At 46.8% G+C, this 24,187-nt stretch overlaps 10 protein-coding genes across 10 annotated transcripts; 7 read left to right on the forward strand and 3 right to left on the reverse strand.

The window, feature by feature from the left end:
• Positions 1-92: 92 nt before the first annotated feature.
• Positions 93-1,595, reverse strand: GLAREA_12751 (uncharacterized protein; the record flags this gene model as incomplete). The annotated part of the gene is made up of 1 exon (XM_008083532.1): positions 93-1,595. The coding sequence occupies one exon, from the start codon at positions 1,593-1,595 to the stop codon at positions 93-95; it is 1,503 nt and encodes a 500-aa protein (XP_008081723.1).
• Positions 1,596-2,742: 1,147 nt separating this feature from the next.
• GLAREA_12752 (uncharacterized protein) lies at positions 2,743-3,095 on the forward strand (the record flags this gene model as incomplete). Its single annotated transcript, XM_008083533.1, has 2 exons — positions 2,743-2,777; positions 2,828-3,095. 2 exons carry the CDS (start codon positions 2,743-2,745, stop codon positions 3,093-3,095), a joined length of 303 nt encoding a protein of 100 aa, XP_008081724.1.
• An 801-nt stretch (positions 3,096-3,896) lies between these two features.
• Positions 3,897-4,971, forward strand: GLAREA_12753 (Class I glutamine amidotransferase-like protein; the record flags this gene model as incomplete). Its single annotated transcript, XM_008083534.1, has 3 exons — positions 3,897-4,131; positions 4,189-4,245; positions 4,298-4,971. The coding sequence occupies 3 exons, from the start codon at positions 3,897-3,899 to the stop codon at positions 4,969-4,971; spliced, it is 966 nt and encodes a 321-aa protein (XP_008081725.1).
• A 201-nt stretch (positions 4,972-5,172) lies between these two features.
• On the reverse strand, positions 5,173-6,182 carry GLAREA_12754 (uncharacterized protein; the record flags this gene model as incomplete). The annotated part of the gene is made up of 2 exons (XM_008083535.1): positions 5,173-5,984; positions 6,035-6,182. The coding sequence occupies 2 exons, from the start codon at positions 6,180-6,182 to the stop codon at positions 5,173-5,175; spliced, it is 960 nt and encodes a 319-aa protein (XP_008081726.1).
• Positions 6,183-7,271: 1,089 nt separating this feature from the next.
• Positions 7,272-9,081, forward strand: GLAREA_12755 (uncharacterized protein; the record flags this gene model as incomplete). The annotated part of the gene is made up of 6 exons (XM_008083536.1): positions 7,272-7,355; positions 7,408-7,911; positions 8,000-8,233; positions 8,283-8,478; positions 8,582-8,608; positions 9,023-9,081. 6 exons carry the CDS (start codon positions 7,272-7,274, stop codon positions 9,079-9,081), a joined length of 1,104 nt encoding a protein of 367 aa, XP_008081727.1.
• A 1,295-nt stretch (positions 9,082-10,376) lies between these two features.
• GLAREA_12756 (EF-hand) lies at positions 10,377-11,527 on the forward strand (the record flags this gene model as incomplete). The annotated part of the gene is made up of 4 exons (XM_008083537.1): positions 10,377-10,387; positions 10,835-10,920; positions 10,976-11,271; positions 11,348-11,527. 4 exons carry the CDS (start codon positions 10,377-10,379, stop codon positions 11,525-11,527), a joined length of 573 nt encoding a protein of 190 aa, XP_008081728.1.
• Positions 11,528-12,245: 718 nt separating this feature from the next.
• GLAREA_12757 (LigB subunit of an aromatic-ring-opening dioxygenase LigAB) lies at positions 12,246-13,117 on the forward strand (the record flags this gene model as incomplete). The annotated part of the gene is made up of 2 exons (XM_008083538.1): positions 12,246-12,597; positions 12,645-13,117. 2 exons carry the CDS (start codon positions 12,246-12,248, stop codon positions 13,115-13,117), a joined length of 825 nt encoding a protein of 274 aa, XP_008081729.1.
• Positions 13,118-17,668: 4,551 nt separating this feature from the next.
• Positions 17,669-20,179, forward strand: GLAREA_12758 (uncharacterized protein; the record flags this gene model as incomplete). The annotated part of the gene is made up of 9 exons (XM_008083539.1): positions 17,669-17,997; positions 18,049-18,187; positions 18,393-18,607; positions 18,659-18,774; positions 18,928-19,032; positions 19,096-19,119; positions 19,184-19,620; positions 19,673-20,089; positions 20,138-20,179. 9 exons carry the CDS (start codon positions 17,669-17,671, stop codon positions 20,177-20,179), a joined length of 1,824 nt encoding a protein of 607 aa, XP_008081730.1.
• Positions 20,180-20,910: 731 nt separating this feature from the next.
• Positions 20,911-21,884, forward strand: GLAREA_12759 (NAD(P)-binding Rossmann-fold containing protein; the record flags this gene model as incomplete). The annotated part of the gene is made up of 3 exons (XM_008083540.1): positions 20,911-20,967; positions 21,016-21,072; positions 21,120-21,884. 3 exons carry the CDS (start codon positions 20,911-20,913, stop codon positions 21,882-21,884), a joined length of 879 nt encoding a protein of 292 aa, XP_008081731.1.
• A 569-nt stretch (positions 21,885-22,453) lies between these two features.
• On the reverse strand, positions 22,454-24,108 carry GLAREA_12760 (uncharacterized protein; the record flags this gene model as incomplete). The annotated part of the gene is made up of 5 exons (XM_008083541.1): positions 22,454-22,918; positions 23,008-23,451; positions 23,523-23,623; positions 23,688-23,960; positions 24,024-24,108. 5 exons carry the CDS (start codon positions 24,106-24,108, stop codon positions 22,454-22,456), a joined length of 1,368 nt encoding a protein of 455 aa, XP_008081732.1.
• Between the last annotated feature and the right edge of the window lie 79 nt (positions 24,109-24,187).

Here is a 24,187-nt window from a genome sequence, read left to right on the forward strand (position 1 = left end):
TTCCGTTTTTACAGGTACCCCTCCCACCATCAAACGCCGGCCGCTAAAATATCGACAAAGTAATTATACAAGGGCCTCCATTTATAATTCATCTACAAACAACATGGATATCCATTAGCCTCGCCATCATTATTAAGGTGATTTCTCGCGCCCCCATCCTCGTAGATGTAAAGGCTGCTGCCTCGATATCTTCCAGTTCCATCTCTAGCATTGGCAATTGTGCTACTAAAAGCACTTCCCGTAATGCCCATATAAAAGTTCGCTTGCATCATAACACCCATATCTACAGCACCTTGAAAATCGAACGCTAGGGCGTCCATCTTCTTGAGGATGTCTTCTTTCTTCGTTGGAGACATAGCTGCGACTCCCCACTTATGAGTTACCTCCCAACCACGTTCCGCACCAGCGGCTTGAAACTTTTTGACTTGTTCCTTATCCCCACAAGCAAGATATACAAGAGGCTTCTTTGCTTTGGGGTCGCCATTCTTGTTATCTTGCGCCCAAGCCTTGTCAAGGGCTTCCAGATTCATCTTCAATTGATTCTCCAAAGGCGACCAAATTGTGTCGTTCTCGACGCGGAAGTGAACACCATAGTACGGCCTGGGGATGAGTTCAAGGAGTTCATGGACGATCTCGCGTGGCTCCGGAAGGAAGCGAATCAAATTTCCGATATCATTCCACAACCGCAAATCGCTACGAGTAGGATCGTCCGTGATGCGATAAACCAAAAACATGCTGTGAATCGAAACGACTGTAATGCCATTTTCTTTCCCTGCAGGAACTGGATCCGTCACATTTGCCTTCAATTTGCCCACCTCCTCATCCCAGAAGGGTTTGAATAGCCGTCCAGGCCAGAAATAGGAGACAAAGGCTTGATAGCCTGGAGCGCTTCCTAAATCCACACTCCAGTTGTGCTTTACTGGCACACCTCCTGCAACATCTAGTTTCTTGGGGTGTATAACCTTCATCTTAGGGCACGCGTGTGCCAAACCCTCGATCAAGTGTTCGGCATCAAACCATTGATCGTAGGTGTAGTATTCGGCCTCGTTGAGAAAGTTGAACTCCTTCAGATCGGTAGAGTCGCGAAGGGGCATGGCGGGAAGTACGATCGAGGATCCAGAATCGATGGCATATTTGAGACATGTTTTAACTTGAGAGATAATCGAAGTAAGACCTGCCGCCATTCCCCCACATTTCATGTATACGATGTCCTCCTCCTTCTCAGGCCATTGCATTCGCTCGCAGCGTTGTCGAATCGCAGGGAAGTCGTAGTGGTATGGTTTCTTTGGTGAGAAGGCAAGGTCGAAGTACGTTTGGGCGTCTGGATGTAGTGTATGCGCGGCTGACTTTCCTCCTTCGAATTTGGGTGGCTGCTTTTCCTCCTTCACTGGATCGGGCTTTGTAACGGTAACAACTGGCGTAGAGCCTTCCCAAAGGGAGGCATCGTCGTTGTTTCCAAGTCCCGCATACTCTGGATCGGTGGTTGGGCTCGATAGTTTTAAGGAGGAGACGTCGATATTTCGACCGAGCGCAAAGATGAATATAAAAACTAGAGCCGTCGACACGAAGATAATTGTTCGTCGATTAAGCATCATGATGACTCCCACTCAATTAAAATAAAAAAACGCGAATTGTGAAGTTGAACCAAAAAGATGTTGAAAAAGATGTTCCAAGTACCGAGGCGTTGAAAAGGGGTTACAAGGTGAGTCGAAATGCACGCTAAGATTGTATTCCGTACATTCGCACATGTGCCCCACTTATTGCCATATTTGGTTTTGAGATGGGATATTGCGGGGGTGGAGATGCTGAACAATTTCATAAAAGCCCGAAACTGGTTGACACAAATGAGTACTCTACCACGCTTAATTTATTTCTGCATGTCGATGCCATTTCGGCTGACGACTTATTCAGGGGCTGTCCTTGAGGAGGCTCCCGCTCCACCAACGGTGTTGTACCACGTGATGGACCGATACATATGGTGCCGCTCCTCGTGTTTTTTCTTCTAGGTTTCTTTGTATTCGAATCAATCCAATGGCGAGTAGAGCACAGCATATACCCATGTGGCAACTTTCGCCCAAGTTAGACAGAATTATGCTTAAGGTTGTTTGTTGTCTCCAATCGCAGACAAACAAGTTGCTAATAAAGCTTCGGTCCTTCCCGTCCACGGATTCAACCACTAATATAAATCACTCAATACTCTCATGGTAGTACAAAGAAGGGTATCTACACCGTTTATATGCACTCGACTATCACGCCTATCAATTTGGATAATATCCTCGAAGATATGGGCAACCACATAGGAAGACGGTCATGTGATTTGGGCTCTGTCCACTATCAGGTCGAGCCAATTCTTCAACCAACAATGATAGGTTTCAGTAGCTTCATTATCTTGAGGCTCACGAAAGCTGCCTTGCGATTACTACATATCTACCAGGTTGTCTTCTGGTACCATGTCGAACGACTGGCGGAAGGGAATGCCACAAAATAGTCTTCTTCATGATCTGGTTCAGGATATATGCATGATGCAGAATTGCGGCCGACAACATGCTGGAATTTGAGCCTCTCTTGTAGTTACTAGGGTCGCTTTATCAGTACTTATTCAAATGGCTCTCGAAAAATGATGAGATTCTTAATATCTTCATTATCTCGCCAGCCCACTTAACCACGAAAAGTTGGGAACGAGGACACTCGAAATTTCACATCTCATCCTGGATATTATTTCTGTCATAGCTCGCAGACAAAATGGAGAAGATGGAGATTCAACAAGCTTTGAAAAGGTCCGTAAACATTGTCGCTGACGTGGGATGGTCGACTAACACTTCCCAAGTGGAAAAGACAACAAGAAGGAGAGAGCTCAAAAGGGCCTCGAAACTCAAGGCCCTAACAGTCTAGATGTTACCTCACAGCTGGATATCGCCATTTCGTACGCCACCAAGTCTCAAGAGCAACAAGCGACGCAAAGTGCATTATCCTCCAACACCTGGACAGCGTCCAAATCGAAAGATTCTCAGTCACCATTAGATAAGTGGTTAAATGAGACGAAGGATGAAAACTTGACCTGGACGGAAAACATGGTGAAACCCAAAGTGGACTAAGTCAGTCCCGTAGCAGTAATATCAAAAGAGCTGGTGCAGCAATAAAATTTCATTGAATTACAAGCTACTATTCTATCCTGCAGCAGCGTCAATCTGCCTTTGGAACTGATGTCGAGCAGGATTCTGTACACGCAGTAGCCTTTAAAGCATTTAATAATCACTTACTGCTTGGATGCGTGTTTGTCTGACTGAAATGCAGTTGAGGTGGTCACCTTTAAGCCATACTGTGACACGAGAAGTAATAGTACACAATATTAGCACATGATGATTCATTGCACACAAACATCAACTCTCTGTCAAAACGAAGCTGTACCCAAATGCATTTCCTAGTTCCAGTCAAACCCCTAACCTTTCCAAAAGTCAAATAAATATATAGTAGCCGCCAAAAGTCACGTACCTTAAGTCCCCATCGGAACCTCCCTCCGAAACCATCGGCCATCTCCCCCTAGCCTCCCCTCCACCATAAGCGAACCTCAGATTTCAACCTCCGAACCAAAACCTCACTAAACAGAAGCCAAAACGAACAGCAAAAGGAAAACATCTCTCACGTGAAGAAGGACTCTCTTACCATATCCGACCACGAACCCCTTGGGGGTCCTTAGCCGAATATCCCGAATACTACTTCGTACCTGCTTGCAAGTCTTGGCATTGTCGATAAGGAACTCCTGCTGGCTTATCGCTTTTGGAGCCTGGAAGAGTGGGAGTTTTGGTGATTGATATAGCTGATACTCTCAATCCTTCTGTTTAAAACTGTAGTTCTGAGACCTCACATTGAAAGCACCAAATAAAATTAGAGCATCCATGCCCGCACCCCTCCACATCGCAATCCTAGATTGTGATATCCCCGTTCCCAACGTCTACGCGGCCCGGAATTACTACAGCGATATCTTCGCCTCATTACTACGAGATGCGGCTTCTAAAAGTGCAGAGTTCGAGGGATTGGAGTTGAAGTTTAGTAGGTATGATTCTATGAAGGGGGAGGAGCCTTCGGATGAGGAATTGAGGGGTTTGGATGGGATTATAATCACGGGATCAGGTGAGTACTGATTTCGATTGGATGCATCTATAGATAGGGAGCTGATATAAGACAAAGCATCTTCAGCATATGATAAAGTCCCCTGGATAGAAGCCCTCACTGCGTTATGCCATAGTAAGTTTTCACCGCGCCTTCATCCATTCCAAATCAACCTAATGAAACTCAGAAATATACACTCAACACCCACACATCAGAATCTTCGGCTCCTGTTTCGGCCACCAACTCCTCAGCCACGTCCTCTTCTCTCCCCCAGGTCAAAATATCGTCTGTAAAGACCCCAACGGCTGGGAACTAGGCGTGCATCCCATCACTCTCTCTCCCCAATTCCAAGCCCATTTCGGACCCGTGACCTCGAACCCGGAGCGTCCTAATGAGCTACGCCTACAATTTGTGCACGCGGATCATGTGGATTTACATGAGCTCCCCGAGGGCTTTGTGTCGGTAGGCCGATCGAGTCATTGTGGACTCCAGGGCGTGTGGAAACGGGGGAGGGTGTTGACGTATCAAGGACATGCGGAGTTTGATCGTTTTGTGAATTGTGAGACGTTGAGGGTTTTTGGGAAGGTGATTTGGGAGGAGGAGTTTATAAAGAGGGCGTTGGAGCAGGTTGATCAGGATGATGATGCGGTGTGGGCGGCTGGTGTTATGTTGAGATTCTTCTTGGAGGATGGCGAGGGGCTGGAGAGGACGAAGGAGATGGTGTTGGAACGGACGGAGGCCTCGACTGGCTCATTTCTTCGCTTTCAGATGGAGAAGATGGCGAGGTTGTTGCAGTATGTGCAGGAGATGTGGAGTAGCTGGTTCTCTACGGGTTGGAAGAGTAAAGAGCACATTGAGTGATCAATTAATATGGAGGAATCCAGACAGGTTAGAGCACGATATATATCCAGCAGTGGATACTTCAGATGTCAAGAGTAGATTCGAAATCATTTGGGTATTACCATGAAGTAGACTGGATATTTCCAAAAAATATCCTAACCCCATTATAATGGCGCAAAGCTATGGTTGTCATTCCTCATGACAAAATGATTGCACAAGGACCTAGTCGTCGTCTTCTTCGTCGTCAAGCATATCCAACGAAAATGCTGCAGGCTTGGCTTCTTGACGAACTGCGGGAGCAGCGCCAATTTCGCTCGCTCTCCTCTCCATTCTTCTCCGTGCTTCCTCTTCCCTCTTAAGGCGCTCTGCTTCTCTGGCCATGTCCTCCTCCTCTTGTATTCTCTTCCGGTCGGCTTCTAATTCGGCACTCTTCTCTGGGTCAAATGTCGCCGGATCCTTTCCTTGATTGATCAAAATCTCGATACTAGCTAGCGCGCCTCTTCTGATGGTGTCCTCGGAGGGCCAAGGTACGAAGGGCATGTGTGCTTCTGGACTGATGAGAGAAAGCCAATGCTCAGGCAACGCCGTCTGTGAACTCTGGTTCGTCGCTTGGCTTGGGAGCTCTGCAGCTGGAGTTGCGGACTCAAGATTGGTTACTGTTCCTTGAGTCATTTGAGTATCCTTATCCACGCCATTTATTCCCGTAATCGGTGTTGACGTGCCGTTTGTCTGTGACTGCGAGCCAGGCTCCTTTGGTGTGTTGGTTCCCCCATCTCCAGTATCTGGATTACTCTGCGCCTCGACTTCTCGGAATGTAGCAGGACGCGTGAATTTACTCGATCGACTTGCGTATGACAGTATTTCGGCAACGTCTACAGCGTTCGCTTTGGAGGTAAAGTTTGTAGAGGATGCAGCTAGGAGTTCTTTGCGAGTGGTTGTGAGAAGTGTGAGTTTGTCTTTGATCTGGGCATCGAGGTCTTCAGATTCAGCACGTAGAGCAAGAATCTTCGCATAATTGGATTGATGGGCAGACACTGGAAGAATTAACAAATAAACACGACGAATTCTCTAGGTTTTGACAAACACTGTTCTAGCCCTTGGCTAAGTTCAGTATCAGCTGCGACCAGATCGTTGGCATGAGATATTGAAGGATTGTAAGTTGAAATCGAAGTGATGAGTGTTGCAAGCGCCTTCTCCACGCGCTCAAAACGCTGATCTATTATGTTGTCCATTTTGGTTGAATCTGAGAAAGCACTTTGCGACGCGGCTTGAAGCCGCGATGATGTACCCGGTTGGGGATTCGAATTAGGCTTAGCGAATCTGGCCCACCTCTGCGCGGAATCACATGATAACCAACAGCCTCTTGACGTCTCCTGTTTCAACCAAACAGATGCCACCCAACTCCTCAATGTATTCTACTATCTGGAAACCATCAATCGCAGAAGCAACAATTCGAAAACTACCACAGCAGATTAGTTATAACTTCGCGAGATCTCTGAAATTTCAGGTTGGTGCACTACAAGACAAGGCTTTATCGATTAGAGAAATGCACATGTTACTGAGGGACTTGTATAACTTACATATCGCTTCAAGCACTCCCTTTCCGACCATTTTCCCGTTTTGTACCCGGGATCTATCTAAACGACAAACGGCGATCCATAGCCGGACTTCTCGGCTTGCTAAAATGATCCTGACGCCAATGGCACTCTTCAATGTTTCTGTTTCCGGGGTACTACCTGACGCAAGTTCTTGCGGCTGAAATTCGTATGTCAGCATTGCTACCCCACCACTTGGAGGCGTATCTTGCTACCCTATCTGGTGCTTTCTGTAAGTTGGCATATTTACAAGTACAGAGGTACAGATTTGTGCAGTCTGGGACAGATAAGGCCTTTCATTCCTACCGGAAGTCCTAAAGATTTCGAGTCGCATGCATTTGGGCCTAATCACCCCGCCATTTAATTCAGAGGCTTCGGTACTGTCGGCGACGACTTGTTAAAAAGATAAGTCATTGCGGAGTTCTCCTATTTTTGGTTATGAAGCGGGTATTGTTCGCCAGATACGCCATAAAAGCCCTTTGTTAATATAGAGCGAATAAAATGATTCTCAACAGGTGAGGGCGTGCGAGCCTCGCACACTCGCACCAAAACATGGAATAGGATGACATGCTCCACAGATACGCTGCCCCCATGGCTGAGGCGTAGCAAATCTTACATTGGGGAGATCTGGGGGCGAAATCTTTTATACAAGAGCCTCGCCATTGAGCATCATCTCTTGTTTTATTATTTGAATCGTGGTCCTTTCCCTTCATTTTAACATTCAACATGGGACAGAGCAATCCGAAAATCACAACTCAGTGGGCAGATGGACCATTCAAGCTCCTCGAAAGTCCAAGACATGCTCGAAGGGTAAGTCACTATCATATTATTGTGTTTCAACACTTTATACTAAGGTCGTTAGATGGGCAATGGCAAAGAGTCTTCCGGGGCAATAAACGTGGCAACCGATATGGCATTAGTACACAACTTTTTAATTCGAGGGCTTAACTGCATCTACCTCCAGGCTCCTTTCATACCCGCCGAACTCAGACCTGATTTCATCAAATTCATGCAAACCTGGACCGTTACCATCCATCATCATCACATGGGCGAAGAAGAAAAACACTTTCCCTGGCTCGAAGAAGACATTGGGATCCCAGGGTACATGCAGGCTAGTGTGGATCAGCATCATGAGTTTGAACCTGGATTGAAAGCTTTTGAAGCCCATGTGGTAGCGGTGAAAGAAGGGACCGAAGAGTATGATGGCCAGAAAGTGAGGGATTTAATTGATGGCTTCGCCATAATTTTGACAAAACATCTGGCCGAAGAGATTGAGGCATTGGTGGGCTTGGAGAAGTTTGATGCAATTGATTGGGTTGCGTATAACAAAAGGGTCTCTGCCGATGCGATGGCCAACACGGATACGGTAAGTCTACCCGTCTTGGTTTGAGAGCGACAGGCAGCTGACTTAAATTCGAAGGAATATATGATACCGTTAGCAATTACCAATTTAGATCTCTCGTTTGAATCCCCGATTCATGGAGGTATGTGGCCTCCGTGGCCGTTCTTCGCCGGCTGGATCTTTCGATTTTGGTATATACCGCAGCACAAGGAGCTTTGGAGGTTTTCTTCCTGTGACAGTAGGGGGTATCCGAAAGAGTTGGAGTTTACGGGACCACCCTCACAGGATGGGAAGTGACGACAATCGTGGACTCTCCGCAAAGCACAAACTGGGTTCAATTCGTGAGGTATTGACACCGAACCCGAAAATGAAGTGCCAGAATTTGTGCCTGACAGTTTACACCTCCTCCTGTCACATCGGTAGTTGTAGGGCTCGAGGACTACACTCAAACATTTCAAGCACAAACAAATATTTTAATGAAAGAAGACAAGCATGTCAGCAATGTGATATCTCTCGTTGACCCTGACTTCCCTTCATATTATGCACTGGGACCGCATCGAATTGGTGGGTACGAGCAAACATTTATACTAGGTAGGTCGGTCAACTTAAGGATTTGAGATTTGGTTTCGCAAGACGACCGTGTTGTCGGATATTCGGCATCAGGGTTAACTTGGGCAGCTGACAATGTAACTAGATGCAGAGCCCTTCAAGCCTCGCTTTCGTATGTACACATATGGCCCACTTCTTTCCTCTGTTTTTTCTTTCCTTATGGAAGCCCATTCATTCAAGACCTCTACTATCCAACTTCTTTTAGTGCTCAACAGGACGGAATGATGAGCGATTCAGGTCAGTAAAATGATACCCGATCCAAGATAATGTCAGAGTAATATACGCACTTTGTCAGCACTTTGATCATTGCGATCAAGCTCCGCCAACTTGCCTGGGAACGTGCAGGGAGTACCAACGACCTGGTACTGAAACATTCTAGAAGCGGATGCTGCCGTCTGGGACAGCTCGAACTCTGATCAGCTGCGTAAGCGCTTCGAACCCCTTTTTCTAATAAACGGAAACTGCCGTTGGGAAAACTATAATCGCTCCAGCTATTGTTCCAACTAACAATAATCAATTGGGTAAGTCCTTACGGATGCTATACGCGTACACGACGAATTCAGCGGAAAGTCGATGGGTTTCTAGCAATCGAATTCTACACGCACGAGAAGAAAAAGTCATATTTGTGTTGCTTAGGAAACGCCTGGTTGAGACCAACCCAACACAAAATTGAAGTAATTCTAGATGGATTTAGAATTTCAAAATACTTGCTGGAACATGACATGACCGAACCAAGTTCCCCCATCATTCACACCCCTCAAGGTTCATCCAGATCTTATCAAAGCTTATCATGAAGAGCGGGGTTCTCTTACGAGCACGGCGCACAGCAGTACGTGCTTCTGTACGACATCTCGAACATCAGCCTTATGGATCGTCAATAGATGGAGGTTGATTGAGACTGAGGTGCGGTTTATCTCAAGCCATATCACGAGTACATCTTGCGGCTCTTCTCTGTGACACTTGGTAATGCTCCATAAGCGCCATCAAGGAGGGAGATACTCGGCCTCAATAAAAGCCCGCCTTGGCACGTCGCCGCTCGAGATTTGAGAGCAGATATTGATCGATTAGAGTAAGAGAAAGAGGTAAGTAGCTTGGATTGTCTCCATTTTCTTTGCCATAAACACAAAAATTATGACACTCGTTCTACCTGTTGCAATAATCTAAAACATCTCTCTATCATTGATAAATATCGCAACTCTCGCCCGATCCCTTGGCGCCGCTTTTCGTCTGCTTCTCTCTTCTTGCACAGCCCCCATATACGGCGGCCCAGTCCATCTGCCAGAGCAGTCGCAGTCCCAGTGCCCCGCCATCCGTGCCAACTATCGACATCCCAAAACCGAGAACGCACTTGGAGCTGCTTTCTCACGACAAAATCATAACACAGCCCCAGGCAGAAGACCGTCCGTCCAGCTGGAGAGCGCTTGTGGCAAAGCAGTACCAGACCTGACGTAGCCTGCAAACACCTCCAACCACCCTCAACCAGACCCCGCGGCGTGGAAGTAGGTTAATAAGTGGGTTGAAGGTCGAGCCACGACGACCGCCTTGGACGTCTGTCTTGCTGTACCTGCATATTCACGGCCAGTCCTCGCAGTCCTCGATCATTGTTGTCCTTCAAACCGACCGTCTGCCATTTACACGGGCAATTCCAGGCCAGAGGCGGAGTGCGGTCACGAAAGGGTATGTCCCGCAGCCTCGCCTTGCCTGCGCGTGTCTTGGTAATATCCTTATGTATGGACGCTGACCTCGTTGCCTCGTCACAGATTCTCTGATTCCCTCAACATTTTACCACACCCTTATTGCTACGACCGAACGCTGCGAATTGATTGCTTCAACTTGCAGTCCTCGATATAAGAAGAATTTAGCAGGGAGAAGCGCTCAAGATGGGAAAATCGTAAGTGATTGCTTCATTTTCTATTCCTCGACACCGGGTGACTCGACAGGCGCATTCGTTGTCGCCATACTTCTCCTGCCGTGGGACTGCCTCGAAAGTTTGGCAGAGGAATAGACAACGTTGGCTCATGCCGAGCCATGTCTTGTACGCCGAGCGACTGGTCGTCTAAGGAAACCTCAACTACATGATCCCAACCACGTATCATCAGGCCCTTGGGCGAAAATAACGAACATTCGAAGCCCCCTCGGGCCCTCGGGCACTCGTGGACAATCTGCAACAACTTTGGAAAGCAAAACTCGGCAGGATTCACAGGTGCGGAAAATAAGTCGCCGAACACGCGTCACCTAGATATATGCATCAGCACTCCAGGTCGCGACCATTGATCCAACAATTCGAGTCTTCTGGTTAAACTTGTGATTTGAATTTCAAGCTGACTCAATTCTATAGTCAGTCCAAGCTCTCTCAGGAGCAGCTCAGCGAACTGCAGCGATCAACCCACTTTGACAAGAAAGAACTCCAGCAATGGTATAAAGGTGCGCACTAGAGTATACTCTCACTTCATTTGCGACTCAGCTGACACCTTTCAAGGTTTCCTAAAGGACTGCCCATCGGGCATGCTCACCAAAGAAGAATTCCAAAAGATCTATCGGCAATTCTTCCCCTTTGGAGACCCCTCGTCGTTCGCGGATTATGTGTTTAATGTATTCGATTCTGATAAATCTGGCTCAATCGATTTCAAGGAGTTTATCTGCGCGTTAAGTGTCACCAGTCGCGGGAAGATGGAAGATAAACTGGACTGGGCATTTCAGTTATACGACATTGACGGGGACGGAAAGATCAGTTATGATGAGATGTTGGCGATCGTAGAAGCTATTTACAAAATGGTGGGTTTCCGCGATAGCGATTCCATAACTTGGATCAGTTCCGAATTATTTGATATCAGTACTAACTACACAATAGGTCGGCTCAATGGTCAAACTCCCAGCAGACGAAGACACACCCGAAAAACGAGTAAAAAAGATTTTCAGAATGATGGACAAGGACGAGAACGGCAGTTTGGATATGGAAGAATTCAAGGAGGGCAGCAAACGGGACGAGACCATTGTATCTGCGCTCTCCCTGTATGATGGCCTTGTTTGATTTTGTGTCCTTTGGCGTTTGATATTTAAGGCATCTCTTATTTCTTATGAGCGATTGTCATATGCTGGGTGGGGGTGGTTGCAATATGAAGTTAGATGAATGTACGGATGGAAGACGAACGAATATCAGAGTGTTGTTGAAGATTATGCTCGTCAACACTTGTCTTTTGGTGCTTGGTGGATGAGGAAATGATGGGGTAGGGTTATGGGACATGAACGGACTGCTTGCATGAATGAAAAAAAGAAGATTTTGTATTGGACATAGCAATTTTGATACCTATGAATCATTTCTTTTCAGGATTATCTCTTCAAGCTATGCCAGTACTGCGGTAACTAAATTCCTCCGTTTCAACGAGTAATTAAAGTCTAGACTCTAGAGTGAACGATTCACGTTTGACGTTGGGCTCCTCCGGCTGCAAATATAAAGAGGGAGCCGGTGGGGTGCCGATATATGGCTGCACGAACCTCGGCTGACTCAGAATATCTGATAATCCCGTTCCATCAACCTCCATCGTGTTACATAACTTCCAACCTATTCACTAACAGGTAAATATTGCTCGAATCATGTAGGCGTGTCTTCAACTTTCTTTGTTTCCTATACATGTCCATTCCTCTTCAATTATCCATCAACCCTGATGCAATTCCGCAACTTAACAACCTCTTTTCTGTCTGCCGCGAAACTGTTGCAACAACCACTCTTCTCTTCTAATTTCAGCACCATGGCTCGCGCGCCTGTCATCTCTGTTTGCCATGGCGGCGGTCCTATGCCTTTGCTCAATGATCCTGGACACAAAGATCTCATCCAGTCCATGACTACTAAACTTCCCAAGGTCTTGGGTTTAGGAACGGATGCTGCTCCCAAGGCCATTGTCTTGGTTACTGCACATTGGAGCGAGCGAGTCCCTACCATATCCAGCGGCAAGACGCCAAAATTACTCTATGACTATGGCGGATTCCCACCAGAGTCGTACCAAATCAAGTACGACGCCCCCGGAAGTCCAGAGATTGCGAAACTTGTCGCAGATACATTGAGAGGCGCGGGCTTCCAACCAGAACTCAACGAAGAACGTGGTATGTTTTTCGACTCCCGAAGTCTTTCGAATACTGACAACCATCAGGCTGGGACCACGGCGTCTTCGTCCCCATGAAACTAATCAACCCCGCAGCCAACATCCCCATAATCCAACTCGCCGTCCTCGCCTCCATGTCCGCGCCCTCACACTTCGCACTTGGCCGCGCTCTCGCCCCCCTCCGCGACCAGAATATTGCTATCCTCGGCTCCGGCATGCCGTCCTTCCACAACTTGCGTCTCATGTTCTCGGGGGAGATCAGCAAACCGGCGTTTTTGGCTAGGAATAAGGAGTGGAGTGAGAAATTGACGGAGACGATGGGTATTGTAGGGGAGGAGGAGAGAGGGAAAGCGTTGGAGCGATGGAGGGAGTGGACGGGGGCGTGGGAGGCGCATCCGAAGGGGGGTGAGGAACATTTTATGCCGTTGGTTGTTTGTGCGGGGGCGGCGGGAGGGGGGAGGGTGGAGACGATTAAGGATGAGGTGTTGGGGACGGAACAGGTTACTTATTATTGGAAGTAGGGTTGGGGGTGGTGTTCTTTCTGTTATGGTAACCCGAAAGTATTAATTTTCCTTTGAACAATTTCATCCGCTATCTCGCTGATTACAATCCCTCCGGTTTGGATACTTGATCAATAGTGGTAATGTGCCCTGAGATTCGAAGAGTCAGTTATACCACACCTCAGATGCTTCACACCAAGTTCAGCGACTACCCAATAGCCGAGAAGGACGGAAAGGCAAAGGGAACAGTGAGTGGCCCAAATATTGCATCAAAGGTTGCTTAGAACTTAGAATTATTGCTTACCTGTACGACTGGATATCATGTGTCTTTCGATTTATATCGAAATACATCAAGTAAAACCTCAAAGCCTATAAGCCATGAACACAGCAAGCAAGACAGCACCATCGCCTCGGAGAATCTGGTTATGAAAACCTGCAGTAGCCGAGATGTTCACTGCGAATCTGGATTCTGTGGTCTGCTGCTTGTGGGTTAACTGATTATTAATTTTTGTCGTGGGTTTGTGAGTAACACTATGAAGTCTTTGACTAACAGACGGGGTCAGGGAAAGGGATTTCAGGTGGGATTGGTAAAAGTTATGTGTATGAGTGGACTAGGGAGAGGCAGTGGCCGAAGGATTATTTACAAGTGTGAGAAAAGGGTCGGTGTGGGCTATGGGCCAGAGCGCTTGTGTCCTTTTCTGATTTGATCGGTTTTCCAAGTGAGAATGCTGGAGAAGACTGGGTTACGATGGTAGCATGAAGTCATCTCCTTCTTATACCGAATTCTCGAGAGAGAATCACCTTGAAACCTAGATAGGGTGCTTGTATAATGGATGCGGGTGGTCATGATCGAAATTTTGATTGAATTCTTCGAGCCTCTCAACACCACCAGGTTCTAACATCTAGCTACAAATTCCCTCTCAGTTCTCAAAGCCCCCATCCCTTCTCCTCTCATCCACCTTTTCACCTCCCCCCACCTTTCCATCCTCTCCATCCTCTACCCCCTCCCCCTCATCCTCCTCCCCCTCCCATCCCTCATAATCCCTCCACAAATACAACGGCGACCCCGGATCCCTCATCGCATTCTCCCGCTGGATATGGTATACCGGATGGTTCCGTACGAGATTCAACGCTAGTTCGCTTAGTCGTTCGGGATGTAACAGCCACGGCGGCATTTGCTGGAGGGGATCGAAGTTTAGGAGGTTGGGTGGGGGGTGCCGGGTGCGAGAGGGGGGATGGGGAGGGGTGGTGGAAGGGGGGGGAAGGGGGGGAGGGGGTGTGGGATGAGTGGTGGGATGAAGGGTATTGTTGGGGATGTTGGGGATATTGGGAGGGGTGAGAGGGGGGGTATTGGGAGGTTTCGTGGTGGGAGGGGAGGTGTTGAGCTTCTAGGTCGGGGTCGTGGGGACGGGAGAGTGGTATGCCCATTTTGTGAGGTGGTGGGTTGAGGATTGAGAGTCAGGGTTGGTGTGATATTGGTTTTGAACTTCAGGGTTGGAGTGAAGATTTGGATGATCTTAGAATTGGCTGGAAACGGAGTTTTTGATGGCGTGATACTAGGTTGTTTGAGGTTGGTTTTATGTTTGGTGTTTGAGGTGTGTGATTCATGGTGTCGTAGGGTTCGTTGTTGTCGTGCTGATGTGAAGAGATTCCTGGGGTGTGTATCATTCACATCTTGTCAGCAATGTATGATTGAAAATACTGTTGAGATCTTGCCTGAGAGAATAACTGATACCTTGGTCCCTCATGATTCCTCTCATTTGATCGCACTTATTGCTTTTCCGGCAGAAGGAGGTGAATGAACCTGCGCCATTGTTTGTGGTGTTCCTTCGAGGCTAGGTAATCCAGACGAGGAAATAGAAGACTCGACACATCCTCGAGCTTCAACCTTTGAACTTGGAAGTTCTAAGACTCCACTCCTGGAACATCAATGTCTCATGCTCGTATATTTCGGAGATTTCGGACTTTTATCTTCGCCAAAGAGTGTAGTACTTTCACTTTCACTCGGGCATAAGATACCAGTGTTTCCCGAAATATGGTCCTGTTAGTTCGGCAATGTTAGTGATGTTGCAATAGATACTGTCGACGCCGTTGGCTTGTGATACATCAGCTTGAGCTTTCAAGATATAGCAATTGATTTTGCACTTCCAAACCCCTAGGTAGTTATCCTGTCGCAGAAGAGAATGCTCGATAGTTTATTAGGCATCGAACTTCCAAAGACTCCATTTGAAGTCCACGAAACAATGTGCTCCTACTCACTTGTTTGGAAGTCCTTCGGTGTCTGTCTCTGCCAAAGGGTGTAGCATTTTCGCTTTCACTCAAGCACGAGAGTCAGTCATTTCCAAAATAACGTCTTGTTCGTTCAGCAATGGTAGCAATAGTGCAATTCAAGCTATCCATTACGCTTCCAACAGCAAAGCAGTTTGCTACTTTCAAGTCCCTGAAAGATTTGTTGACCTGTCGTCCACTATCGGATTTCGCTTAACCCTACAAGTATTGAAGAGAATTTTTCATGTTGCAAAGGGCGACTCGGTCCTATTGAACACGGTGTGTAATCGTAAAGGTAGCCTATAAATGTTTGGAATCAACTCTCGGAGCGTAACATATACCATGTGGAGGAACCTTGCCTGCGTTGTAACCGGAGGACTGCTCCAGCTCTGTCTGGGTAATTACCGAACCCTGTCTGCAATTGTCCGAGCTGGATGCTGAGTCATCAACTGCATTTCTTCGCCCTTTTAACCATTCCTCATCGGATTTAGTCTTGTATTACAGTAATAAACTCCATTTTTGTTTGTCCTTCTCCGGTGTCTCCTTTTCATTCGGTTGTCACCATGCCATCAACATCAACATCAGCTCTTCGAGGCTTCCCCGACGACAGTTAGCTCGGAAGACCTGTCATACATTGGCATCACTCATACATCGTAGCTTCATGCTCCTCCTCGTATTCTACTGTGGTTTTCCAAATAGACGATGACCGCGCCTCACCCAAGCAGATGCAGTTCATTTAACCTTTGTTCCTGGTCAGACCAGACGCCACTTCCGATTTCATCAGCACTCCACGAGATCTAACCCCAGATTATCGTCAGCTGCCGACCACTCAGATCATCCTTGCATCTAAAAGCTGGCAGCATTCGAGTGGTCGCCTTAGAGAATTCGTCATTCTCTCGAAGCTCAGCATATTCTCACAAACTGATTTCGTCTTGATTCGAGTCCATCAAGGCTTTGATATCTATCCAACTGTCGCTTCTTTATGTCTTCACATTGAGCATCTTCTTTGCAGCCAAAACTACAGCAGCATTTTCTATGGGTACTCGGTCAAGCACTATGTGCTCAAACTTTCTCCAACGGTAGCGAGAAACCGTTTGAACAACATTCGGCGAGTGCAGCGCATCACTTGGCAATGCACCCGTTCGGATCTTGCAGCAACGTTGTGGTAGCTATTAGTACTTTGTACTACCAAGACATTTTCTTTATGCTGTTAGCTTCTTTTCTTCTGACTATGGGGATAATTTACTACGGCTGTCGAGGTTCTACTTCTCTTGTGGCTTTCCCCTTTTCAGTGTAACACGCATGATTGTACGAATTACCAAACGTCTTCCGCACGTTTGGTTGCCTTCAGCCTAAGTAATTGCTGTACATATTTCCATATGAGTTGTGCAGAAATTTCCAAAAATGTGTAATGAATATTGAATATGAGCAGCTACTCAAAACTCGGACCAACAGAGCGGATCGATACATATCCCCGGTTCTTTCGCTTCAGTTCGTATACACTATCGGACCTTTGGGAATCATGAGTTGCACATCAACAAGGCTGAAGAATCTGTGCCCTCAGTTTTTGCCTTTTAGGAAGCTTGGCAACTCATCAGTTTTCTTCGAACGCGTTCCAATACAGCTAAGCGTCGGTCTTATCCCACTAGACATTACCCAAGTTGATCGTGGTTCGGTCCACATCACAGCTGAGACGAGTCTCGAGGACCACGATATCGCACGTATGGCCACCAGGAGAGTTCATAAACAGTTTTCTTCTCTTCCGCCGGTTAAATATAGCCTTCGGGAATTCCATCTCTGACCGCCATGGACAACGAGCCAATACTGGTCATCCACCTTACGAGCTTTACCCTCATTACTGTCCTAGAGTGCTTGTTATTGCCTAGCTCTCAGCCTCGACACGCCTTCGCGAGGCGCTCCGATTCATCACATTAATGTAGTAACAACATCCGCTCGGAAGCATACCTAAACAGAATGGAAAGCCGTGTACCAGACCATCCAAATTGTATGTGAGCTCATGAGCCTATGATATTGCTAATCGTCACAATTGGCGTCTACTCTACGCCGAATCGACACGGGAGCGGGCATGAAATGGCTGAAACTACTCTACTCAGCTGGATGTAGAGACAGTATGCTGATGAGATTCTGAAGGCTGGGAACAGGAAAGGTGAAAAGTGGGCTGCCTAGCAATCAAGCGGGTGGCATTTGAATATATAAGGACGATCATTCCCGTCTTTGGAAATTCTTCTTAGCCCAACGACCGCGTTTCATCAAATAAAGCCTAGCTCAATCTCGAACGCCAAAATGAAGTCAAACTCGCCAAACCTTCTTGTCCTGTTGAGCTTCCTCACTTCGCTTGAGGCTCAATTCATCCCGGAAGCTGATGCACGTCTCCTTGCGTGGCGAGCATACGGTACTTTCGTCCAGCAACAGTTGACGGCAGGAGTCCCTCTTTCACCTGGAAAGGACTTCATTTATGTTACGCCACCTAATTTGGCTGCCGTTCGAGGAGGAACACCATGCCCAGACTCAGTCACGAACTTTGATCTGTTCTCCTTAGCTGATGGCTTGCAAAACGTCAATGAGCCATTGCTCGATAATGCTGGGGCTTCATATGTCGACAGTTTGTATACGTCAGTATAGTCTATCTCTCACTTCAAAAGTCGAATGACTAAACTTCACAGATATCTTCAAAGTGTGAACTTGGGGACTGCTCCGCCCACAACCGCGCAACTCACCCAAATACAGACCTTGACGGACGCTTTGGCAGTTGCTCAGGATAAATTCGACACTCAAAGCAATATTGCTTACGGAAAGTACTTGGTAAGTCCGTAAATACATCTTGATACGCGTCACTGTGTTATTGAATACTTTGTGGGGAAATATCAATTCAAAACTGCGATATGGCCAGAGCGGTTAAATTACTGAATTGAATGTGTGACGATTCCTGAATTTCACTTTGTCACTCAAAAATATTTTCTTTCTTCATGTGAGCGCTACTTAGCAGGTAACTAACTCCTTCATCAAGGCCGATGTTCGCGCACAAGCACTCCATCAATCATTCGGCGCTTGGGTCACTGCTAAGGATCCGCTGTACACCTCATTACAAAGACAGAGAAACACTGCCAATACAGCTCTGCAAAACTATGAAGCTTCAGTTTATGGTGCTCAATTCTCCACTCTTTCATCTCAAAGAGACAAGATCGTCAACAATGCTGGCGAGGAGCTTTCTTCAGTACCAGGGTAAGTTGGCTCTAATTTTAGTGCATACAAATGTCTAACCCCATTATTTAGGTACAACATGGGGGTTTATGGTGCGGCAGGCACTTATAACGTCAAGATCAGCCCATTCCAGGCCAATCAAATCACTGATGGACTTATCTATAAGCCAGCATATTCTTTGTCAGGAGGTATGTACATCCATTCCAGCACCCTTTTGTCCAAACTCCATCCAGACTCAGATCCCTGAGACAAATTTCAAGTGTCAAATATGACCGAATTACACTCAGCATATCGCCATGAAATCCCAAACAAGTATCCTAATGTTAACATGACTGTACCAGGTTTTGAAGAAGTATGTGATGCTTGGATCAATTACACCGGCCCGGTGAACACCGTCTACAATTGGAATATGAACAATGTTAATGGAAAGGATTGGTCAAGTCTAGGTAAGATTGCCTGGCATCTGAAGAACTGAGCCCCGAGATCACCAGCTAACGGGTTGACTACAGGACATACAACATCCGTCTCAAACAGTAAGTCTACCATGCTTTGCTTTCCACCCTTTTGCTTATTCATTACTTCGCTCTCCCCTTTTAGCCTGTCATCTACCTTCTATTCTCCCCGATCCCCCAATGTTGAGTCACAAGCCTACATTGGCGGATGGGGTGCCCTTTACGCGTGTGACACTTCTCACTCGTCTCCATGAAGATCCTGTTGCGACGAGATTTCAGCCCGTAGCCACGCCTGTCTCTGTTGCTGTCGAGACGGGCGGGGCATTACTAGCAGAAGCTACGCTGAAACCTCGTCCTGTTGGCAGCGATTTACTAAGTCATGTCCATCCGCGTCAGGTTTTGTTGCCGTCTCCTACGAGAGTCACGGAGCCTACCAAAATATGTCAAAGACAGACACAATCAGAAAACCCAGATAACGTTGAACTTGGTACTGATTATGTCCGTGTAGTTGGAGCAAGCGTCTTCTGGGGCCTCATCAGCGCCAACAAAGGAAGCACGACCGACACTACTGTCTTCAACCAGGTATATTCCCCCCATGCATAAACCTTCAAATAGCTACTAATTCATGAGATAGTGGACAGAGAGATTCAGTACCTCGGTCTCGCTCAAGCTCACCATGAAAGGCCTTCAAGTCTTCAACGTTGGGGCTGGTTTCTGGGATGTTGGGGGTGTCCGAACCACCTATCCAAACCTACTTCCACCACCGCTTGGCAAGAATACTCTGGCAGGAAAAGTCCGTCTTCAACGTCTCCTCATTGGCACTGAAGTTGGCCTCACTATCACCGTCAGCGATACTGGAACCTATAACAGCATCTACAGCTTCATTCAAGATGCAAAGACCTCCGTCGGTGCTGGTGGCGGCTTCAGCATCTTTGGTATCCGTTTCGGAGCTGGTGGTGGTAAGACTACCACAACTCACCGCGAGGTCAAGGATGTTTCCTTTGTGACTCTGCAAGAAGGTGGACAAGTGATCATCGCTCCTTCTCCCAAGGTTTGTATTCCGTACTGCGACCGTCTAGTATGTGACTAACTTCCTTAGGGCGTTCCCGTTCAACTCGGTGCCCTAGGAAAAGCACTTTAGATGTTCCGTCAGAAAATAAACTAGATGGAACTCAGAAGCAGTTGTCAAGAAAAAGGTACTCTATACAGTGGTGTTTGAAATAGATTGTGGTGCGAAAACCAGGACAGGATTTCTTATGTGGTTTGGGATTTTACCTGTCCAAGAACTTAGCTCGTCAGCAATACACCTCAGGTTCCTGACAAGAAAAAGGGGGCGTGTTTGCCACTTCGCTTAATTGCCAGCACGTGACATCGGAGGTATCTCCCTTATGCACCTCTGACGTCCGCGAGAAACAAGCCGTCATACGAAATCGATCATCATGGATGCAATTTGATAAAACACCGTGACAAACAAACGGCGGGGTCGTAACTTTCGAGAACGCGGCTGGAGCATCATCTTGCGCCATTTCGATTTGGCTAGCCCTTGTTCAGAATCCACCGCATCATGTAAGTGCGAGATGTAAGCTGGATATGGTACTAATCCAGAGTAAATCCACCATCCTTTCGAATCGCGTCTTCTCTCATCCATCTTCCATTTTCTCATTTGCTCGGAAGCATTCTATTATGTACCTCAGAACACCAGTCTCTGCGTGCCTGCGTCCAGTGACGTCACGGTCGCTATTCTCTATTACTTCAAGGAGTTTCCTCTCCGTTGCTGCTCAGTCAAAACCTCATATGCCCTCGACTTCTTCAACTTCCATAAACCGTTTACAACAACATCAGAGACACTTCACAACTACACCTTCAGCAAACATGTCAGAATCAAACCAGCACTTTCTCCTCGAGAATGTCTTCAGTGTGAAGGGCAAGGTAAGCGTTTATCGTTTCCCATAATGGATGTTCTGTTAACATGATTAGGTTGCCCTTGTCACAGGAGGTGGTTCTGGAATTGGTCTTATGGCTACACAGGCGCTGGTAAATTACATACCTCACTCTCTCCTCGTTCCGACTAACCAAAATAGGCCGTCAATGGGGCTAAAGTCTATATCGTCGGACGTACACAAGACAAGCTCGATGCCGCCATTTCCGCACACGGCAAGGACATCGCGGGCCAGATCATTGGTATCACCGCAGACATTAGCTCAAAAGACGAAATTGCTCGTCTTGTAAAGGAGATCGAGTCGAAAGAAGACCACCTAGATATCCTGATCAACAACGCTGGTATCTCGGGAAACACACAGCAAACCGAGAGCAAGTCTGCGGAGGAGATGAAGAAGAACCTCTTCGATGACGAAAGCAGCACATTGGACGACTGGAACAACACATACAGAACAAACGTCCCACCATTGTTCTTCGTCAGTGCAGCATTCCTACCAATGCTCGCGAAAGCTACCGAGAAACAATACGGCTGGTCCGGAACCATCATCAACATCACCTCCATCTCCGGCATCGTCCAGAGCTCCCAACACCACTTCGGCTACAATGCATCCAAGGCAGCAGCCATCCACCTCACCAAGATGCTAGCATATGAAATCGCTACGAACGAGATCAAGATTCGTGTCAACAGTATTGCTCCAGGAGTGTTCCCTAGCGAGATGACTGCGAATGAGAGTGGACCTGATCAGAAGAGTGAGATCGAGAAGGAGAAGTATGCGAAGGTGCCAGCGAAAAGACCAGGTCATGATAGGGATATGGCTGGTGCGGTACTCTTTGCGGCGACCAATCAGTACTTGAATGGACAGACCGTTGCTGTGGATGGCGGTTATATCCTCTCTGTTGGTGCTTAATAAAAATATAAAGGAGGCGAGATGGGAAAACCCGGGGCTCTTTCTAGTGCACATTTTATTTATTTAGCTAGGGAACGGGAAAATTCATGAATTAATGATCATAGATTCATCTGCTGAAATTAAAAGACTTGTCTACCCTGATATGACGCCCAGTATGTAGCTTATACTAGATTGAATACAGGCAAGGCTTAGAGGCACAATGCAGTATTTGACAGCCGGCGCTTCATAGGGAAAGATGGCTGTTCATTATATCGTTTATTGTAGTAAAGAGTGATCCGAAAGAGTGTAATACTCCGTGACACTTTACAGTCTTTCAATAACTCAACGTTCTGGAGGTCTAGAAAGACTCGATGAGTCGAGAACTGGGTTAATTTTAGCTTTGTTCGGAATAACTAGGATATTAACGGGTAGAATAAAAGCGCTATGAAAGATAAATAGAAACCTTGGCCAAACTAGCCAGAGTTTGAATAGGACTAATAGCATCTTTTCAGAATATTTATATACACATAGTTACGATTGAACATAATAAGGGACACTGTAATAACCATGTCTAGCGTATTCTCCTCTTTTTAATATTGCCACCCGAAAATGTTACGTTGTCTTAGACCTCTAGGATTTATTATGGGCTTCGCCTGTGACCCTCCTGATTGACCAGTGTTCTGTTTCGAGGCGGTAAACGCCTCTATCCGCTCCTTAGCAGTGAGAATCTTCTTGGTTTTTGGGTCCACCTTTTTAATAAACTTTTCAAGAATAAGCTCTCCAAGCGTATCAATTGCCATAGGTACCGGCAACTTGTTCATCACAAACCAACCGTCGAGTAGATAGGCCCAGTTGTTGGCATTTTGTGCCACGTGCCATTCAACTGCATTGTCCCATCCATACGCCCGAAGCCGCAAAGCAGGAGTCACGGTCCCGCCTGGAGATGTCTGCGCGCTCTTTGCACCCGGTAGGTCATCAAGAGGTTCGATATGTGCTCCAGCTGTTCCTCCAGGACTTGTTGGAACTTGTGCCTCCCACCAACCAGTGTGTGTCAGCTGTAGAAAGACAGTTTAGCCATATCACTTAGGGAAGATTTCTGCTGGTCTTTCAAAAGACATAGAGAATACAAGGTGACTCCACTTACTTCGTGGAAAAGAGTGTGCTCCAGCCAAATGCCATCATGCATAGAAATATGCTCCTGAGGATTTCCTCTCAAACCCTTTTTCTGAGGTGTGACCGGTTTGACCTGTGGCCATGGATAGTCAGGAAGAAGCTGGTTCTGTATGGCGAGTTGTCCATAATAGCGCTTTTGCTCAAAATTGTTGATGCCTCCTTTGGCCAGGAGGACTCGAAGCCACTGTGGACAGAGCTGCATATTGTTACGAAGATTAGGCCACATAGCGGCCGCAGCGGCCGAACGTCCCGCCGTGAAAGCCTTTGTTTCAAAGTCCATAATTTGTGGATCTTCTATACAGTCGTCGTAGAAGTCTTCGTCCAAAAGATCCTCTTCCCCATTAATTGCATGCTTATACTCTTTTGTTGCTACATCGAGTTTTCCTGCGAATCTGCTAACATCACAATAAACAATCTAAAGAAATTAAAGATGTGTAAGTCAGGGCAACTCTGTGGATAGACTGGATTGTAGAAAATGATACGAACAGTTTCTGTGTCGGCTATATTCGCTGGCCATGGCTTATCCGGATCGGAGTTGGGAAATCTTGCAACTTGGCCAAAATGCCGCAGTAGAGCTTCGGCACCCGCTACAAGGGAAACTTGGTCAGTGAGGGCCTATAGTTAAACAATATCATCAAGATCTCGAAATACCTGTACCGTCTCTCTTCACAACTTTCAAACCAGCATGATCCAGCTTAGTCGATCCCTCGCCTTGAAAGAGATTCATAAAGTGGAGAGCAAAGTGTGGACTCATAGAAGTAGCAGAGCCAGTTACTGTTTTCAAGGCTAAGGTCTTCAGGTCTTTCTCTGACGGAAATGGTTTTTTCAGATCAGCGACCATACCAACAAGGTTTTTACGCACGTTCTCAAATGCTTGCTCTATCAGGTTGATAGTATTGCCGCCCTTCGTGATTTGATATTTGGCTACGTGGAAGAGTTATTAGAGTAGATCGGATGCAGAAAAAGATTGACATGGAAGAGACCCACCGTTGTAGCAAGACTGATCTAGAAGAAGAGCGTTGGCGAGATTTAATCCTAGCAGAATGCACCCAAGCTCAGCGATGTGCCACATTGCGTGTATACGCTTGAGTTTCGAATGAAACTAAAAGAGAAATAAAGAGTAGTGGGATGGGGAAAGAAAAACAAGAGAG

Source organism: Glarea lozoyensis (assembly GCF_000409485.1).
Source record: "Glarea lozoyensis ATCC 20868 chromosome Unknown GLAREA19, whole genome shotgun sequence".
In the NCBI taxonomy this organism is placed as follows: domain Eukaryota; kingdom Fungi; phylum Ascomycota; class Leotiomycetes; order Helotiales; family Helotiaceae; genus Glarea; species Glarea lozoyensis.